Below are 14,525 nucleotides of genomic sequence, written 5' to 3'. Positions count from 1 at the left end.
TGGGGAAAATCCCATTCATTTTCTGCATAAGGATTTTGATTATTGGCCATAATGTCTAAACCATCCAAGGTAGACTTACCACAAGCTTAAAGACTGGGAAGTGGAGGTCTATGCCCCTATAGAAGTCACACTGTTTTAAGAAAAACTGGTTTTATTTGTGATGTCATGGAGAAGTACTACACTACCCACAATCCTAAGTGTAACAGCGGCATCTCTGATTGGTGAAGCTCGCTGTTACCATGGAAATGTTTACCGCACTGGCGAATGGCTAGTAAGCTGCTACCACTGAAGTCGACAATCGTTTTGTACACCGTCTTGTACCTTTGCCTTTTTTCAGTTTTCAAAATGTTTTTTTGCACCAAATCAAATGTTTCATTGTCACGCTTCATCTCGTAGCCGGATGGCTTTGTTCCATGCTTAAAGGTCATTATATAAGCATTTTCTGAAACGTAAATAGAGGTATTGAATGGGGAAAATCCGGAACCAGAGTCGTTAAAAAGTGGGTGGTCAGTGTTGAGCTCTCTGGTGATGCATCTGTGCCGTGCTAAAAAGCGTGCCCTAGTGCTTGCCCTGCTAAGATCTGATTGCCATGCATTGTTAAAACATATCTGGGATTCCAACATGGTTGACAACCATTTTCCAAGTTAGAACTTTCTCGACTGGTGTCATAGCCTGGATGCCAGCCGAACTTAGCCCCGCCCACAACATTTGAGGTTGGGAAGTTCGGTCTGGACTTGATCCGTTAATCCGGAGCAACTATGCTCGAGCCAGAGCTGTTCCGACCAATCAAATTGTCAGGGCGGGCTTTATACGATGACGGACAGATGATCAACAGTAATGTAATCAACCACGTCACCAAAGAGCGCTCGGGTTGAATTTGTTTACAACAAAGATGGCTGCCATTGCGTCTGTTATAGAAGATATCAACAGCGCATTGATTTTAAAAGAGGAACAGAGAACCGCGATCACGTATGTATACACATTGCCACACCCGTCCGCACGACACGGAAACCGCCTTTGCTCTGTCGAAGCCTGCCTTTGACTTGCAGCTTCTTTGACATCTGTCTCCGTTGCTCTGATTGGTTGGAGGTCTATCCAATTGAGTGCAGAGGCATTTTCTTTCCTGATTCGGTTGAAACACGCCCCATAATCACAGCCCAGTGGAGCAGAATCAGACTCATATTCTGACTAGAATCTGAGTATGACGACGTCAGGCTACTGGTGTCATATATTTTGGGAAATTCTGAAACTACCAAAATGAACTTTTCTTCCATTTTTACTTCAGTGGTTGACTGGTTGCCTTCCTTGTTTCTACTGGCCGTGCAGTGCAAAAAGTTCAACTAGGGCGAATGGCACCATTGCGTCGTGTAAGCAATTGGAATCAATGAGTTTCAGGGTGCAGCCGCGGAGTTGTCGCATGCTATCTGAAAGCCTCATTACCTGAAGTGGTATCTCTCCACTCAGATAGTTTTGGTTTTATTTGTTCAGGTTTTTCTGTACATGTGGAGGTGAAAGGATATTCATTTATTTGAGGATAGATGGCTGATCACCAAGAGTCAGGTTCTGTCTGAGGTTTCTGCCTGTTAATATTAAGTTTTTCCTCGCCGCCGCTGCAATAAGTGCAATTGCTCTTGAAGAAATTGTTGGGTCTCTGTTAATTGTAGAGTGTGGTCTAGACCTACTCTCTCTGTAAAGTGTCCTCCTGAGATAATGTCTGTTATGCTTTGACTCTATAAATAAAATTGAATTGAATAGTTTGTGGTGCTCACAGCACTGAAAACTAAATGTATTATGGTACATGTATTATACTTGACTATGTGAGTTCTGTGGCAGTGGTGGAAGAAGTATTCAGATCCTTTACTCAAGTTTTAACACCACACTGTAAAAATACTCTGTTACAAGTAAAAGTCCTGCATTGAAAATGTTGCTTAAGTAAAAATGTGTAAGTATCATCGGGAAAATGTACTTAAAGTATTAAAAGTAAAAGTACTAAATGCAGGAAAAATTCCTCACATTTGTCAATCAACTCAGTGTTTAATCTGCTAATCATTTCAGCTGGACTTGTAGGCCGTTATATAGTTGGCTAGTTTAATTTATAATAAAACATTGTATTTTATAAACTACATGTGTTTTGTGTGCAAACATCTTAATGTATAAAGTAACTAAAGCTGTCAGATTAATGTAGTGGAGTAAAAAGTACAATATTTTCCTCTGAAATGTTTAGTTAAAGTGCAGCTGTGGCACATCTGATTTTACAAAAAGATAGCCGTGGTGATCATATATTGACAACAACACAGACATGTAGCACTTCCATGAAACGCAGCCGTTCTACTTCTCCCACGCAGCCATTGTCTGAATAAAAAGTTCCACTTTTTTCTGTTGTCGTTCCTGGTTTTGTTTTGTGGCTGATTGGCGTCCTCGGCCCCCCAGGCAGCCTGCATGCATCAGCAAACAGCCTCAGGCGCATCCTGGTATAGGAACCAACTGCCACAATATCCACACACCCACACACACACACCCAGCTCCCTACACCACATCAGGCATCATACTGACCAGTATGAGCTAAAAATGCGCTCTTTGTATTGACGGATGGAGCTGCAAGTACATTAACTCAAATACTGTACTTAAGTACAATTCTGAGGTACTTACTTGAGTGTTTTAGTTGTTTGTTGCTTACTTCTACTCCACTACATCTCAGAGGGAAATATTGTACATTTTACTGCACTAAAGTTATTTGATGACTTTAATTCTTTGCAGATAAAGATTTTAAAAACCGATAAGTAGCCTATATGAAAAACAATGCATTGTTTTACAATAAATTAAACTACTCAACAGTATAAAACATGGATAAAAATAGCCTTACATGTTCTGTACTGCATCAATAATATAAAATAATATTATAATATCATAATATAGCCTATAATAATTCAACAACTAAAGAGTACTTCAAGAACAAGAAAGAAATTGTACTTTAACGTATAAAAGTACAATTTCTTTCTTGTTCTTGATTACACTTACATACTTTAAATGCAGGACTTTTACTTTTAACAAAACATTTAAATTGTGGTCTTATTAATTCTACTTAAATAACAAATCTTAATATGTCTTCCACCACTGGAGATGTTGTACTTAAATAATACAGTAGCAAATGTTTCTGATGTGAAAACCTGATGTGAATAGCAGCACCAAAGACCATTGAACAGCAATACAAATCTAAAGCCAAAAAGTCAAATTTAGACTATAAAATGCAGGAGATTTGAGTCCAACAAATATCCTCTCAGATAATTCAGACAGTAGTATTATATGATTTTTCTCGATATATATTATTATATTTTCCAAATTAAAATCAACACTAAACATCAATCAACATTAAAAGCAAACACAAGTAAGCTTCCTATAATACACTCTTCAGGGTGAAGCTGATAAACTCCCTTAAAGTAACACATCAAATCAAATGTAAATACAATACACAAACTCTTTCTGTGAAAGTGCAGCGTCACAACAACAGCACACTTTCTCCTGAGTCACAGCTGTTGAACTGTGTGTGTTGAGATGATTCAGCTGCGTGATGAGGAAAGGTGAAATACCCTTACCTGCCTGTTCGGTTGGAGCCTCCGACTGCTCCACCGTGTCTGCGCTCATCTTAATATCTGTAATGATAAATATCACTGATTTTCCTACAGGATTGTAACTTCACCAGGACAATGAAGCACTCACAGGAAAATTATGAGTTTATTCTAATGCCTCCCCTCCCCTCAACACCACACACACACACTCCTAGTTGTAATATTCATAAGCAAGGCTGATCTAAACTCTTATTAAAACTCATGACATAATGAAGGTACTAAAAAAAGTAATTAATGAGCCTGTAAAGGTGGAGTGACTCACCTCAGACAGACAAACAGTTTGTGCCGCTCCAGTTGACGTCTGTCCTCCCTGATTATTCAAAATGAAGCATTGGGAATGAAGTATTGGGATAAAATGTTTTGGCTGTTCATCAGCATTTTCCTAAGTGGAGAAACGTTCACCTCTGCAGTGCAACCCTGTGCTGCCTGATAGGCTGATTTGCATATTTGCCTCAGTTTGTCCTATCCAGCTTCAGACTGTTTGCATAAAACAACAATGGGGTTACTGCAATTTACAGTGTGTCTGTGTGTATGTGTGTGTGTTCGTGCACTCGCGCTGTGGATAACAAGATGATGCATTATTACTGCCACCTGAGATAGCTCAGCGTGCGTTAGTGATGGGAGGAGCATTTCTTTACCCATAATATTTGTATTCAAATGGAAACACACAACATGAAATAAAACATTTATTTTACACTTTGTCTATTTGTGTCTGTAGATTTCCTCTAAATTAACCAAAACTTAGCATTAGATAATGCCTGAAGATGATTTAATATGTATCATAGTAGATACATAGCTAAAAGTAATGACTAAACTGCTGAAATAGTTAGCTAATAGTAATGGATAAATAGTTGAAACATTCAGCTTCACTCCAAGTTGCAGCAGAAGTAGCCCAGTATGATTGCTGACCAATCCAATATTCACAGTTCAACAAGTATGAACAAATTAACAACTTTTATATAATGAGTAGTGCTATAGATTTGGAACATACATTGGGAATTGATGAAGGGGTACGTTTGTTCATCTGACACGGCTGTGGGGGGGGTTCCTCACTGTTTTACACTGTGGTATTGCTACTTTCACTGAAGTAAAAGATCAGAGTAGTCTTCCTTCCTCACACCTGTCATCTTCTCTGTGATGCTACAGTCTGTCCACTAGGTGGCGGTAATGTCCCATTAAGCTGGCTGATAAACGCGAAACAAAAAAATCAAGCGAAGAAAAAAAAAGGAGACATTTGATTGGTGATTGCTAGGGGACAGCCGCTACATCTTCAATTTAGGGGAAAAAAAACAAACCGTTTTTAGCGTAACTTCTGGCGTTGCACAGCTGCAGCTGGGCGTATTTTAATATTTTATGGCAGCTAAAGCAGCGGAGACAACGCCTGCTGTGTGCTAGGATAGATAATGTAGTTAAGTCTTTCGTTCATCAGGTGTGACAGACGAAGCAGAGTCTCTGGGAAGGTAAGTGAGCCACCCTGCTAATGCCAGCCAGCACGCTAGCTAACGTTAGCATCACAATTATATATAAATATTTTCTGTTTTGTTGTTATACACGTTGAGCCCGAAACTGTATGTTAAAAGATAGCTAATGGCATCGCTGCTCCGGGACAGGTTAGTTAGCTGTCAGTGTATCATCTGATGCTGGGCCTTTTATGGTGGATAGTAGTTTACACTAACGACAAGCTAGCGGCGATGATACCTTCAGGAAAACTGTAATTTGTAGCTTTCATATATACAAACTGTACTTTTTTTGAAGCCAAGAAGACCATACACATGCCTTTATGTACACTACCGTGTTTGGAAGCAGTTATATTGATGTGTTTCTTTTTTCCCTTCCATTTAGTGGATGTCCCCACAGTTTTGTATGACAGGGGAGGATACTTTTGAACTTGGATGTTGAATTAGTTTTCCAGTCCAGAAAAGCATAAGTGACCCTTGATTAAATATTGAAGCCCAACGGTGTAATGTGGCTCTAAATATTGAGTTGTTGTGTTTTTCTTTGGGCCCTCTGCAGTCTACTCAGTGGTTAGATTGGAGATGTTTAAACTGTGATGTGTCAGTCCATTGTATGTTCATTATGTTCATATGGGTATTCCCACAGTGCTAATCCCCACTGAAACAGGAAGCTGTTCCTATTTAAATCTGCACACATTTAGTTGCTAAGCTCACAGTTTCTTTTACCAATAACTGCTGATTTCTTCTCTTCTTATTCAACTGTTGCTCAGAGGGATCTTTGTCTCTTTCTGTCCTTTCAGTTGTCAGTCTGGTTGAACTATTGAACAGCATTTAAAACATAGCAGGGTTTTCCCTTAGGATTGGGCATCGAGAACCGATTCCTACTTGGAATCGTTTCAAAAATTACGATTCCAGTGGAATCGTTTCTTTATTGGAATCGTTTGGAGGATTTGGTTTCAAATCTGATCACGGGTTCCAGATTTAACATGCGCAAGTATTGGTTTCCGTAGCGGCCAGGCGCTTGTTATGTTACAGCCACGGAGCACAGTAAGCAGCGCTCTAATCTGGCTTTATTTTACGTTGAAAAAGCCCTGTAAAACTGCAACCCACCATTGAATCAAAATAAAACTTTCTTCTTATTTGTGAAAATAAGCATGTGACCCGTTTCAACTCCACCCCTCACAGAATCAGAATCAAGAACCGATAAGAACCGGAATAGAAAGGAAGAATCGGAAATGGAATCAGAATTGTTAAAATCCAAACAATGGCCAACCCTATTTTCCCCACCATTATAAGGTTAAGGTGCAGCACCCAAGCTGTTTTGGGCACCACCTAAGCTGAATGAATGTAACATCAGTGAGTGAGCATCAAAACTAACTACATGACTTTTTCTCACATCAAGTGATTGTAGTTGGTCCCCAGTGGAATTCTTTAGCAAGTTTTGTCTTAAAGATTTTTTTTGAGATCATTTTTTATCTGCTGTAGCTTTTCAAACATTTTAGAAACAGATATGGTAATAATAATGATCCAAAATGATGTTTTTTAATAAAAAAGAAAAAAGGAGGAAGGACCCCCTGAACCCCCCCGCCCAATATATGCACCTAAGTCTTTCACAAATCTAGGGAAAACACTGCATAGGCTGTTTTTACAAGTGGTGTAAAAGATGCTACAGTTGTGCTTTTTTTCATAACTTCTAGGTACCTCTGGTTTCAGTTAATATCTACAGTACATGATATGAACTTGTAGGGACTTGAAACATGGGCTGTTTAGTCTATCACAGTGAATTGTATGACTTTATTCATTTTTAAAGTGATCATCACATGGTAATGCAGTACAATCAAAGGTAATTCATTTTAACAATGCTTTGCTTTTTAGATCACTGGCTGCGACTTCTTTGATTCGTCCCTGAGATCAAGAACTTCAAACTGGCCGCCGAAATGGATGAACAAAGTGTTGAGGTATGTACACACACATCAGGCAAGGCCAACAGCTGGATGATGAAGCCTGATGGAGGACTGTGCCGGCTGTAGAGGCAGGAACAGAGAAGTCAAGCATTGTTCTGGATAACAGACTGGGGCCATTTTATGCTAATATACTCACATTTGTTGACCCGATCTGCTCTGACCTTTTGTGACTGAAGCCAGTGATTTGAAGGCTGTTGCTTCTGTATTGCTATTAAAGATAAAGGGCAAATTAACAATTTGTGTTTCTTAGCCTTCTTACAGTAACTATACTATAATAAATCATCATATTGAGACCAAAAAAACCCATTTGCTGGGTGAAATATCAGCCTTCAGATTCAGCCACCTGGGTTGTTAGAAAAACATTTTAAAGTGTTTTAACTACTGTTAGCAACGGCTATATTATAGCCTGTAGGTCTTTTCCAAAAGCAATTTCTCCTTGTAATTAGAACAGATTATGATAACAAAGGACATTGATTTTGATAAATGCAGTATAACCATTATCTACTCAGCTAATTTCCACTGTAATCAAGATATTTTTTAAGCAAGAGTTCAGCAGAGAGAAATAGCATATAACACATTAGACACACAACAAAACACAGCCAGTCACAAACAAACAGCATCAGAAACATTGGCAGACCTCTCTAAAGAGGTCCAAAATTAAAAGTTTAGCATCCAATGGAATGAGAGTTTCTATAGTTTTATTGTCCACTGTAATTCTTTCCCAAGTTCAGTGTTTAGGCCTTCTCATGGGGTGTCAGGAGTTTGCCAGTCCTGGGATCTGGTCTGATGAACAGTGGCTTTATATTTGAGAAGCGATGTGAGATTCTGAGGCAGCTTTTTCATACAGTACACAGTTAGGTGTACAATATGTATCTCCTGTAATGAAACACAGGGCACAGTAGTAAACTGCAGTTGTTTTTAAAGTGGAATGAGGAGCGTGAATATCCCCATAGTCGAGCACAGAGACAGGTTTTCCTGTCCTCAAGAGAAAAACATGTTTTATTCTGATTATAAGAAACCAATTTTTATCTTCAGTTTTTGTGCTACTTGTTCCACACCAGGTTTAAAAATAGGACTGCTATCTAACCAACATTTCCAGATATTTATAAGATTGAACAAATTCAATTTCAGTACCATTTATGTATACATCTGTTTTACGCTCCACTGTACATTAAGTACAATTATACAATCCAACATGATTCAGTAAAACGGCTTTGCATAAACCTGCTGAAACGTGTGATGTTCAGTTTCTGTTGACACTGTATCTGAGTGATGTTGAGTCAACCCTGTGAGAATTTCTGCAGCTGCAGTTAGTGTCAAACTGAGCCCAGTCCCCTCTCTCCTGTCCACGTGTAGAGCATTGCCGAGGTGTTTCGCTGCTTCATCTGCATGGAGAAACTGAGGGATGCTCGTCTCTGTCCACACTGCTCCAAACTCTGCTGCTTCAGCTGCATAAGAGTAAGTTTCCAGCAGACCGGGACCAAAAAAAGGTTCTCCCTCACTCGCTGTTAGTAGTTAACAACTGGTTAGTTATGCTTGCATATTAATATCCTGTATTTCTCAGAATCAGTTCTGGCAGAGCAGGACAGAGATACAGTAAGCTTCATTTTGGGTGTTTAAAGGAAAGGTGCATATACCGTTTGGTACCCTGAATGGGGAAAAGTTAACATGAAAGAGGTTTGTGAGTACTCCAGTGATTTAGTATTGCACTTCCATAAAGTTGGGGGACTCACAAGAGACTGTTAAAAAAAAAAAAACAAGAATGGTAAAAATCAAAATAGCAGAGACAAAGACTTTTTAGTCCGTAGTATGAGGCAAGCTCCAAAAACACTGTATCCTACATTTCCCATAATGCGTAGTCTTTTTTTCATTAGACCCTTGTTGCCTGGTAGATACCCACATCTTTCATATGTTTAACAGAGTAAGTAGTGCATTTGTTGGGGACTATTTTCAGCAGCGGATTAATACAAATTGTCTTTCTTTCGTACAAAAAATAACAAAATATAAAAACACAATAAGTGAGTAGCATCACACTTAAAGGAAAACAATATCTATAAAGTGTTACAAACCATATGTTCAATCTGTCTGAAAAGGAGTGGGACGAAGCTTTTCTTTTTTCCCCACCCCTCATCAATTGAATGCTCGAGTGAGTATTTATGGCAGCATTACCACATGAACTACTTTACCCATGTTCATGGTACTGAAGTAACATGGCACTCAGTGCAACCATGTGACTTATTGAACCATGGCGCTCTACGGCACAAAGGAAGAAGATATATCAGACTTTGGCTGCACATGTACTTGTTAGGATAATTAATTGTTGGTTTTGGTCTATTCATGGGATTTAGTGATGATAATAAAAAATATGGAGTATTGGCAGCTGTATCGTGAGTAGAATAATTTGTATTTGACAATGGCAGCATGTTTTCAGCAGTTGTACTTGGATGCAGTTATCATTAAACTGTAATCTCTTGTTTGACAGCGGTGGCTGACGGAGCAGAGAGCCCAGTGTCCACACTGTCGGTAAGATTCAATACTTTATTGCCATCGACGTATTTGATTGGAATTTGAGTATAAATAAAACAAAACAAGAATGTTTGTTGTAAAGCATGTGGTAAGATATTAAAATGTGTGTGTGTGTACGTCAACACGAAGGGCTCCGCTCCAGTTGAGGGAGCTGGTCAACTGTCGCTGGGCAGAAGAGGTCACCCAGCAGCTGGACACCCTGCAGCTCTGCAACCTCACCAAGCATGAGGACAACGACAAGGACAGGTGAGCACCTCCTGCTACTCCCCCACTCTTTGTCGTTCTCCACCCGTGTGGTGATTAGGGTTGAAGGGTTTCCCGTGATTTTAAAAATGAATACTTCCCGATAATATTACCAGGATTTCTTGCCATGAATGAAATCTGATTTTTAACCACAAAACTGCAGATCATTTTTTATTTATTTCATATTAGTTAGTTAATGTGGTAGTTTGCTTTTAAAAAGGAATTGTTGTTCTACTGTCTTTGAGGTGAAAAAAACACACTGGTAACTGTCTGACCTTCTGAATGAGTGGTGTATAAACTAACGTGGGGTCTGTGTTTAATGGTTTACCTGTCTGGTATTTAAAAAAAATCACAGGACCTCCTGACCGCTGCTGCCACAGTGTCGGGAGGTTCAGATAATTAATGAAGTTACTGGTGCTGTGCCATCTGTGTGTAAAATGCACACGTATCGATCCTGCTGCTGTGTTATGCTACATACAATAAGTTGTGGGCAACGAACAGTTTATCAGTGTTGAAGTTTCTGCAAGACCCTGGATTACTTTCAGAGACATGTGAACACCTTAATTAGGAAGACTAATCCTTTAATCTGCCTGTCACCACGAATTGGAGAATTTGTCTTTGTTTCAGTACATAATCCTCAGTGCGTGAACACACGTACACATACAACCCCCCAACCCCTTGGCAAAATTTCACGGAAAATATGAAATATTCTTCTTCCTCCTCCCCCTCCTTCACAATATTAATCTTTGTCCTCCTCTGTCTTTTGCGTTTATAAACTGTGAGTTTTTATACACTGTAGAAACACTGCAGGCCAACATTTTTGTGTGGTAAAAAGTTTAAAAAAGTTTCCAAGAAAGCTTTACCTTTCTGCATGACGTGCTGGTGACGAGTCGTTGGTTTATTCCTTTGCAGATGTGAGAACCACCACGAGAAGCTGAGTGTCTTCTGTTGGACCTGTAAGAAATGCATCTGTCACCAGTGTGCTCTGTGGGGAGGCATGGTAACGTTTCATATCTTTTTGTTTTTTTAAATTTTTTTAAATTTTTTTTAAATTATTATTACAGTTTGCTTGTAAAGCTACAAAACACCCACAATAATCACAGGCAATTAACACGTTTCCAGGCAGTAAAAGTCAGGTTGGAACTTAGTATTATTTTCATGACCTGTTTAATCTGCAGAATATTTATTTAATTAATCGATTCATGGTTTGGTCTTGAAAATGTCCCACCCTCCTAATGCCCAATATGATGTCTTTTACATAACTTGCTTTGTCTGACCAACAGTCCAAAACCCCCAAATATTCAATTTACATTTTACACACTGGAGAAACTGGAACCAGAGACAGATTGGTGTTTTTGTTGTGTCCAGCACGGCGGACACACCTTCAAGCCTCTGGTGGAGATCTACGAGCAGCACGTGACCAAGGTGAAGGAGGAGGTCGCCAAGCTCCGTCGCCGCCTCATGGAGCTCATCAGTCTGGTGCAGGAAGTGGTGAGGACTGATTGTTGCTTTCATACAAGACATGCAAAAATCTAAAAGACCAGTGGCCATGCCGTTTACTGGGCACATGAGGATGAAACCTTTCCTGTAGTGCCACCCTCTGGCCAAATTGTCATATGTGAACACAACTGGCCTAAAGAGAAGAGGAAAGTAAAACAAAGTAAGTGAAAGCGAGCTACATTAAGGTCCTGGGGCAGCTATCGGACTGAGAATTGTCCTAGCAACAATGAAACTGCCAAAATGTGCCGAAACAAATCAGATCTTAAAAAAAAGGTTAACGGATTAGTTTATTTTCGTGTCTGGTTTCATTTCAGTTGATTTTCTTCATCATTTCCCAAATAGATTAAGATTAAGGCATCATGAATCTTAATTGAAACAAGTTTATTTAGTTTTTTGGACCACTCTTGAAATTCATTTGTAGCTGTGAGAAAATCTGTCTTAAATCACTCGTATGTGCCACTTAAGAACAAATCGGCTCATATAAGCAGTTCTTACGTGAGGCCCACTATCGTGTGTGTGTGTGTGTGTGTGTGTGTTCAGGAGAGGAACGTGGAGGCTGTCAGGGGAGCCAAAGATGAGCGGGTCAGAGAGATCCGAAACGCTGTGGAGATGATGATCGCTCGTCTGGACAACCAGCTCAAGAATAAACTCATCACCCTCATGGGTAAGACTCCAGGACACTGATCACTGTCACAATGTATAAAAAAGATGAGTATTTATTTTTCCTACATTGCTATTTATTGGTAGTTTCAATCCAGAATTGAACTCAAATGGTGAAACACAGTTGCTTTTAAAATAAATCTGGTTTATGTCATTTAGACCAATTTTACCTGAATTATTATCCTTAGTCTCAATTTCACTGAATCCTTAGCCCTCATTACTCAAATGTTTTGGCAATTTTACATGTTGGTCTGATTCAGTGCCCAATTTACGTGGAAGTCATCCAAGTCGTCATCAATCTTAGTCTGAATTGAATGTTTTTAGATTAACGTAACGGCTGCAGCAGCACAATAAACGGACACACAAAATATGCATCTTGTTCGCTCTTGATGAAGATCGCTGTAATAAATTTCTCGCGTTCAGTATCATCTTCTTTGCTCAAAGTTAATAAAGTCAGTTTAATAAACCAGGAAACGCTGTGAAAAACACTCCAATAATGAAGGCTTTAAAGGCAAAATAAGTTTGAAAATTCAAGACGGTTGCCAAATACTAAGATAAGACAACTTTATTCATCCCAAGAGAAATTGTTTTGTTGCAGTACAAAGTAGAAAGAGTGCAAACAATCAATAAATAGGTATCCAAAATTTGCAACATCCAAAATGTACACAATGCCAAAGATTTAAACAAGGTTCACGGTAAAACTAAAATAAGTTGCTTTTTAGAGAGTTGACTGTAGATATTTAAATACATTAACAAATAAAATACTGCAAGAGTGTGTGGCTTCTGATTTAATAAACGTTATAGTCCACCTCAGAAAAAAATTGACGTAAATGTCATGTCTAAGGTTGTATTCAAGGGGGGAACTTTCCATGAGAATGAATGGGAATCTATTTACCATCATAAGTGACATAATTGTAAATCCTTCTAATAGAAATGAGAAAAATAACAATTTAGTTGAGCTGAACTTTAAAGCCTCTGTAAGTAGAAAGCAAAAAAAGCTGCAATTTCATTTAGAGTGAGACCTTTTCCTGCAGCTCTCCCTCTCCCCTCTCTGGCTGAATGTGTAGAACAGCCAATAGGAACGCGAGCTCTCTCTCTGAAATGACGTGATTGGCCCAAGTCTCCCGTCACGGGCTACATTTTCTAAAGCCTAAAAAAAAAACGGAGCCAAAAGGAGGTTCAGAAGTCTATTTTTCTCTCAGACCACTTCAATTACAATATGCTGAAAGATTATTATGGCACTTTTGCCCAAACCACGCCAAAAATATACTGCCTACCACTGCTTTATTTCAATGAGTTGACTCATTAAACATTGTATTGAACTTTCATTTAACAAAAAAACATTCCCCATGACCGCCTCCAAAATAAAAGACTTCTCTCCAAAAAATAATGTTTCTCTCAGTCCTCTATATCCTCTCCATGGACTTCATAGATGTCTTATCTTCACTGTTCAAGCTGAATTTATATTTAATGGGATGCTGACAAATGATCCGTACATGTGATGGAAGAGTTCTCCTGAATGAAGTTTATGATTACAATTCAATTAAATGGGCATTCTTGTAACCAAAACATGCCATTAAACCTAGTATTGCTTATTTATGTGTACCCCACTGCAAATAAGAGATTTATAGTTTGAAGTTGTGCAATATTCCCTTGGAAATTGTCCGGATATTTACCCAACCATTGACACCCTAGTCTGAATAAAGCCATAAGGGACATTAATGTAAAAGTCACCTTTTGTTTGAAAGCGCTCTTGAAGCAAATCACCTTAACTGGTCCAATGTGTCCAAAGGTTGAGATCTTAACCCACAAAATATGCAGGCTCTTTGCTGCAAAGCTGTGAGAGGCACCTTTTTATAGCTATAGGGCAATATACAGATGAAATATTTATCTGGACTGAGTGGATGCATGCACTTAGTGCCCACGACCTTCACACCCGACCACTTACACTCACCAGCCTCCGTCAGGGCTGACATTCAGCACAAGTACGCTGAAAATAGAAATGTGTTCCTCCCCTCTAGGCCAGAAGACGTCTTTGACCCAGGAGACGGAGCTGCTGGAGTCTCTCCTGCAGGAGGTGGAGCATCAGGTTGGTAGTCTGCAGCAGCTCAAAGCCTCGATTCATTTAGCTGTACTGCATGGTGTTGTTTTGTTATTGGTGTTTGCTGGGCTGTGTCAGTTGATTCAACACTATGGTAAATGTATGGATGTAGTGTGTTGTATTGTTTGATTGCAATAAATTGTAAGATGCATCTTAAATCCCCTCCTGCCTTCAAAACAATGATCAGATTTAATATTTTAATAGTGGGACAGCTGTATTGTAACTATATTTAATACCAAATTACTGTGTTTCTGGCAGGCAGAAGAACTACAAGCCGGCGGATTTAGCGCTGACAATATTTGCTGCTTTAGTTACTTAAGTTGCAAACTGTAAAATCAAAACAATGAGAGAGTTGTGTTCTCTGCAGAGTTGTTGAGAATTTTTTTTCTCTCATATTTTGCAAATGTGTTTTAGTGGAGCTCTAAGGCAGTATTTCTGTCATGTCATATTA

At 39.1% G+C, this 14,525-nt stretch overlaps 2 protein-coding genes across 3 annotated transcripts in view; one reads left to right on the top strand and one right to left on the bottom strand.

Annotated features, from left to right (window-relative positions):
* The window catches only part of pou2f3 (POU class 2 homeobox 3), a 22,453-nt gene extending 18,378 nt beyond the window's left edge, over positions 1 to 4,075 (bottom strand). The window contains exons 1-2 of the mRNA XM_078266698.1: positions 3,889 to 4,075; positions 3,594 to 3,650 (exon numbers count right to left, since the gene is read on the bottom strand). Of these exons, the coding sequence (XP_078122824.1) occupies positions 3,594 to 3,642 (49 nt within the window). The 5' untranslated portion in view covers positions 3,643 to 3,650; positions 3,889 to 4,075. The remainder of the gene's footprint in view (positions 1 to 3,593; positions 3,651 to 3,888) is intronic.
* Positions 4,076 to 4,864: 789 nt separating this feature from the next.
* trim37 (tripartite motif containing 37) overlaps positions 4,865 to 14,525 on the top strand; it is a 28,218-nt gene continuing 18,557 nt past the window's right edge. For both annotated transcript variants that reach the window (XM_078265846.1, XM_078265847.1), the window contains exons 1-9: positions 4,865 to 5,086; positions 6,956 to 7,038; positions 8,401 to 8,502; positions 9,527 to 9,567; positions 9,700 to 9,816; positions 10,726 to 10,813; positions 11,182 to 11,304; positions 11,854 to 11,977; positions 13,995 to 14,062. In XM_078265846.1, coding sequence (XP_078121972.1) covers positions 7,018 to 7,038; positions 8,401 to 8,502; positions 9,527 to 9,567; positions 9,700 to 9,816; positions 10,726 to 10,813; positions 11,182 to 11,304; positions 11,854 to 11,977; positions 13,995 to 14,062 — 684 coding nt within the window. In that variant the 5' untranslated portion in view covers positions 4,865 to 5,086; positions 6,956 to 7,017. The remainder of the gene's footprint in view (positions 5,087 to 6,955; positions 7,039 to 8,400; positions 8,503 to 9,526; positions 9,568 to 9,699; positions 9,817 to 10,725; positions 10,814 to 11,181; positions 11,305 to 11,853; positions 11,978 to 13,994; positions 14,063 to 14,525) is intronic.

Source organism: Sander vitreus, chromosome 13, assembly GCF_031162955.1.
Source record: "Sander vitreus isolate 19-12246 chromosome 13, sanVit1, whole genome shotgun sequence".
Taxonomy (NCBI): domain Eukaryota; kingdom Metazoa; phylum Chordata; class Actinopteri; order Perciformes; family Percidae; genus Sander; species Sander vitreus.
The sequence above is the reverse complement of the archived record's forward strand: the minus strand, read 5'-3'. Positions and strand labels throughout refer to the sequence as shown.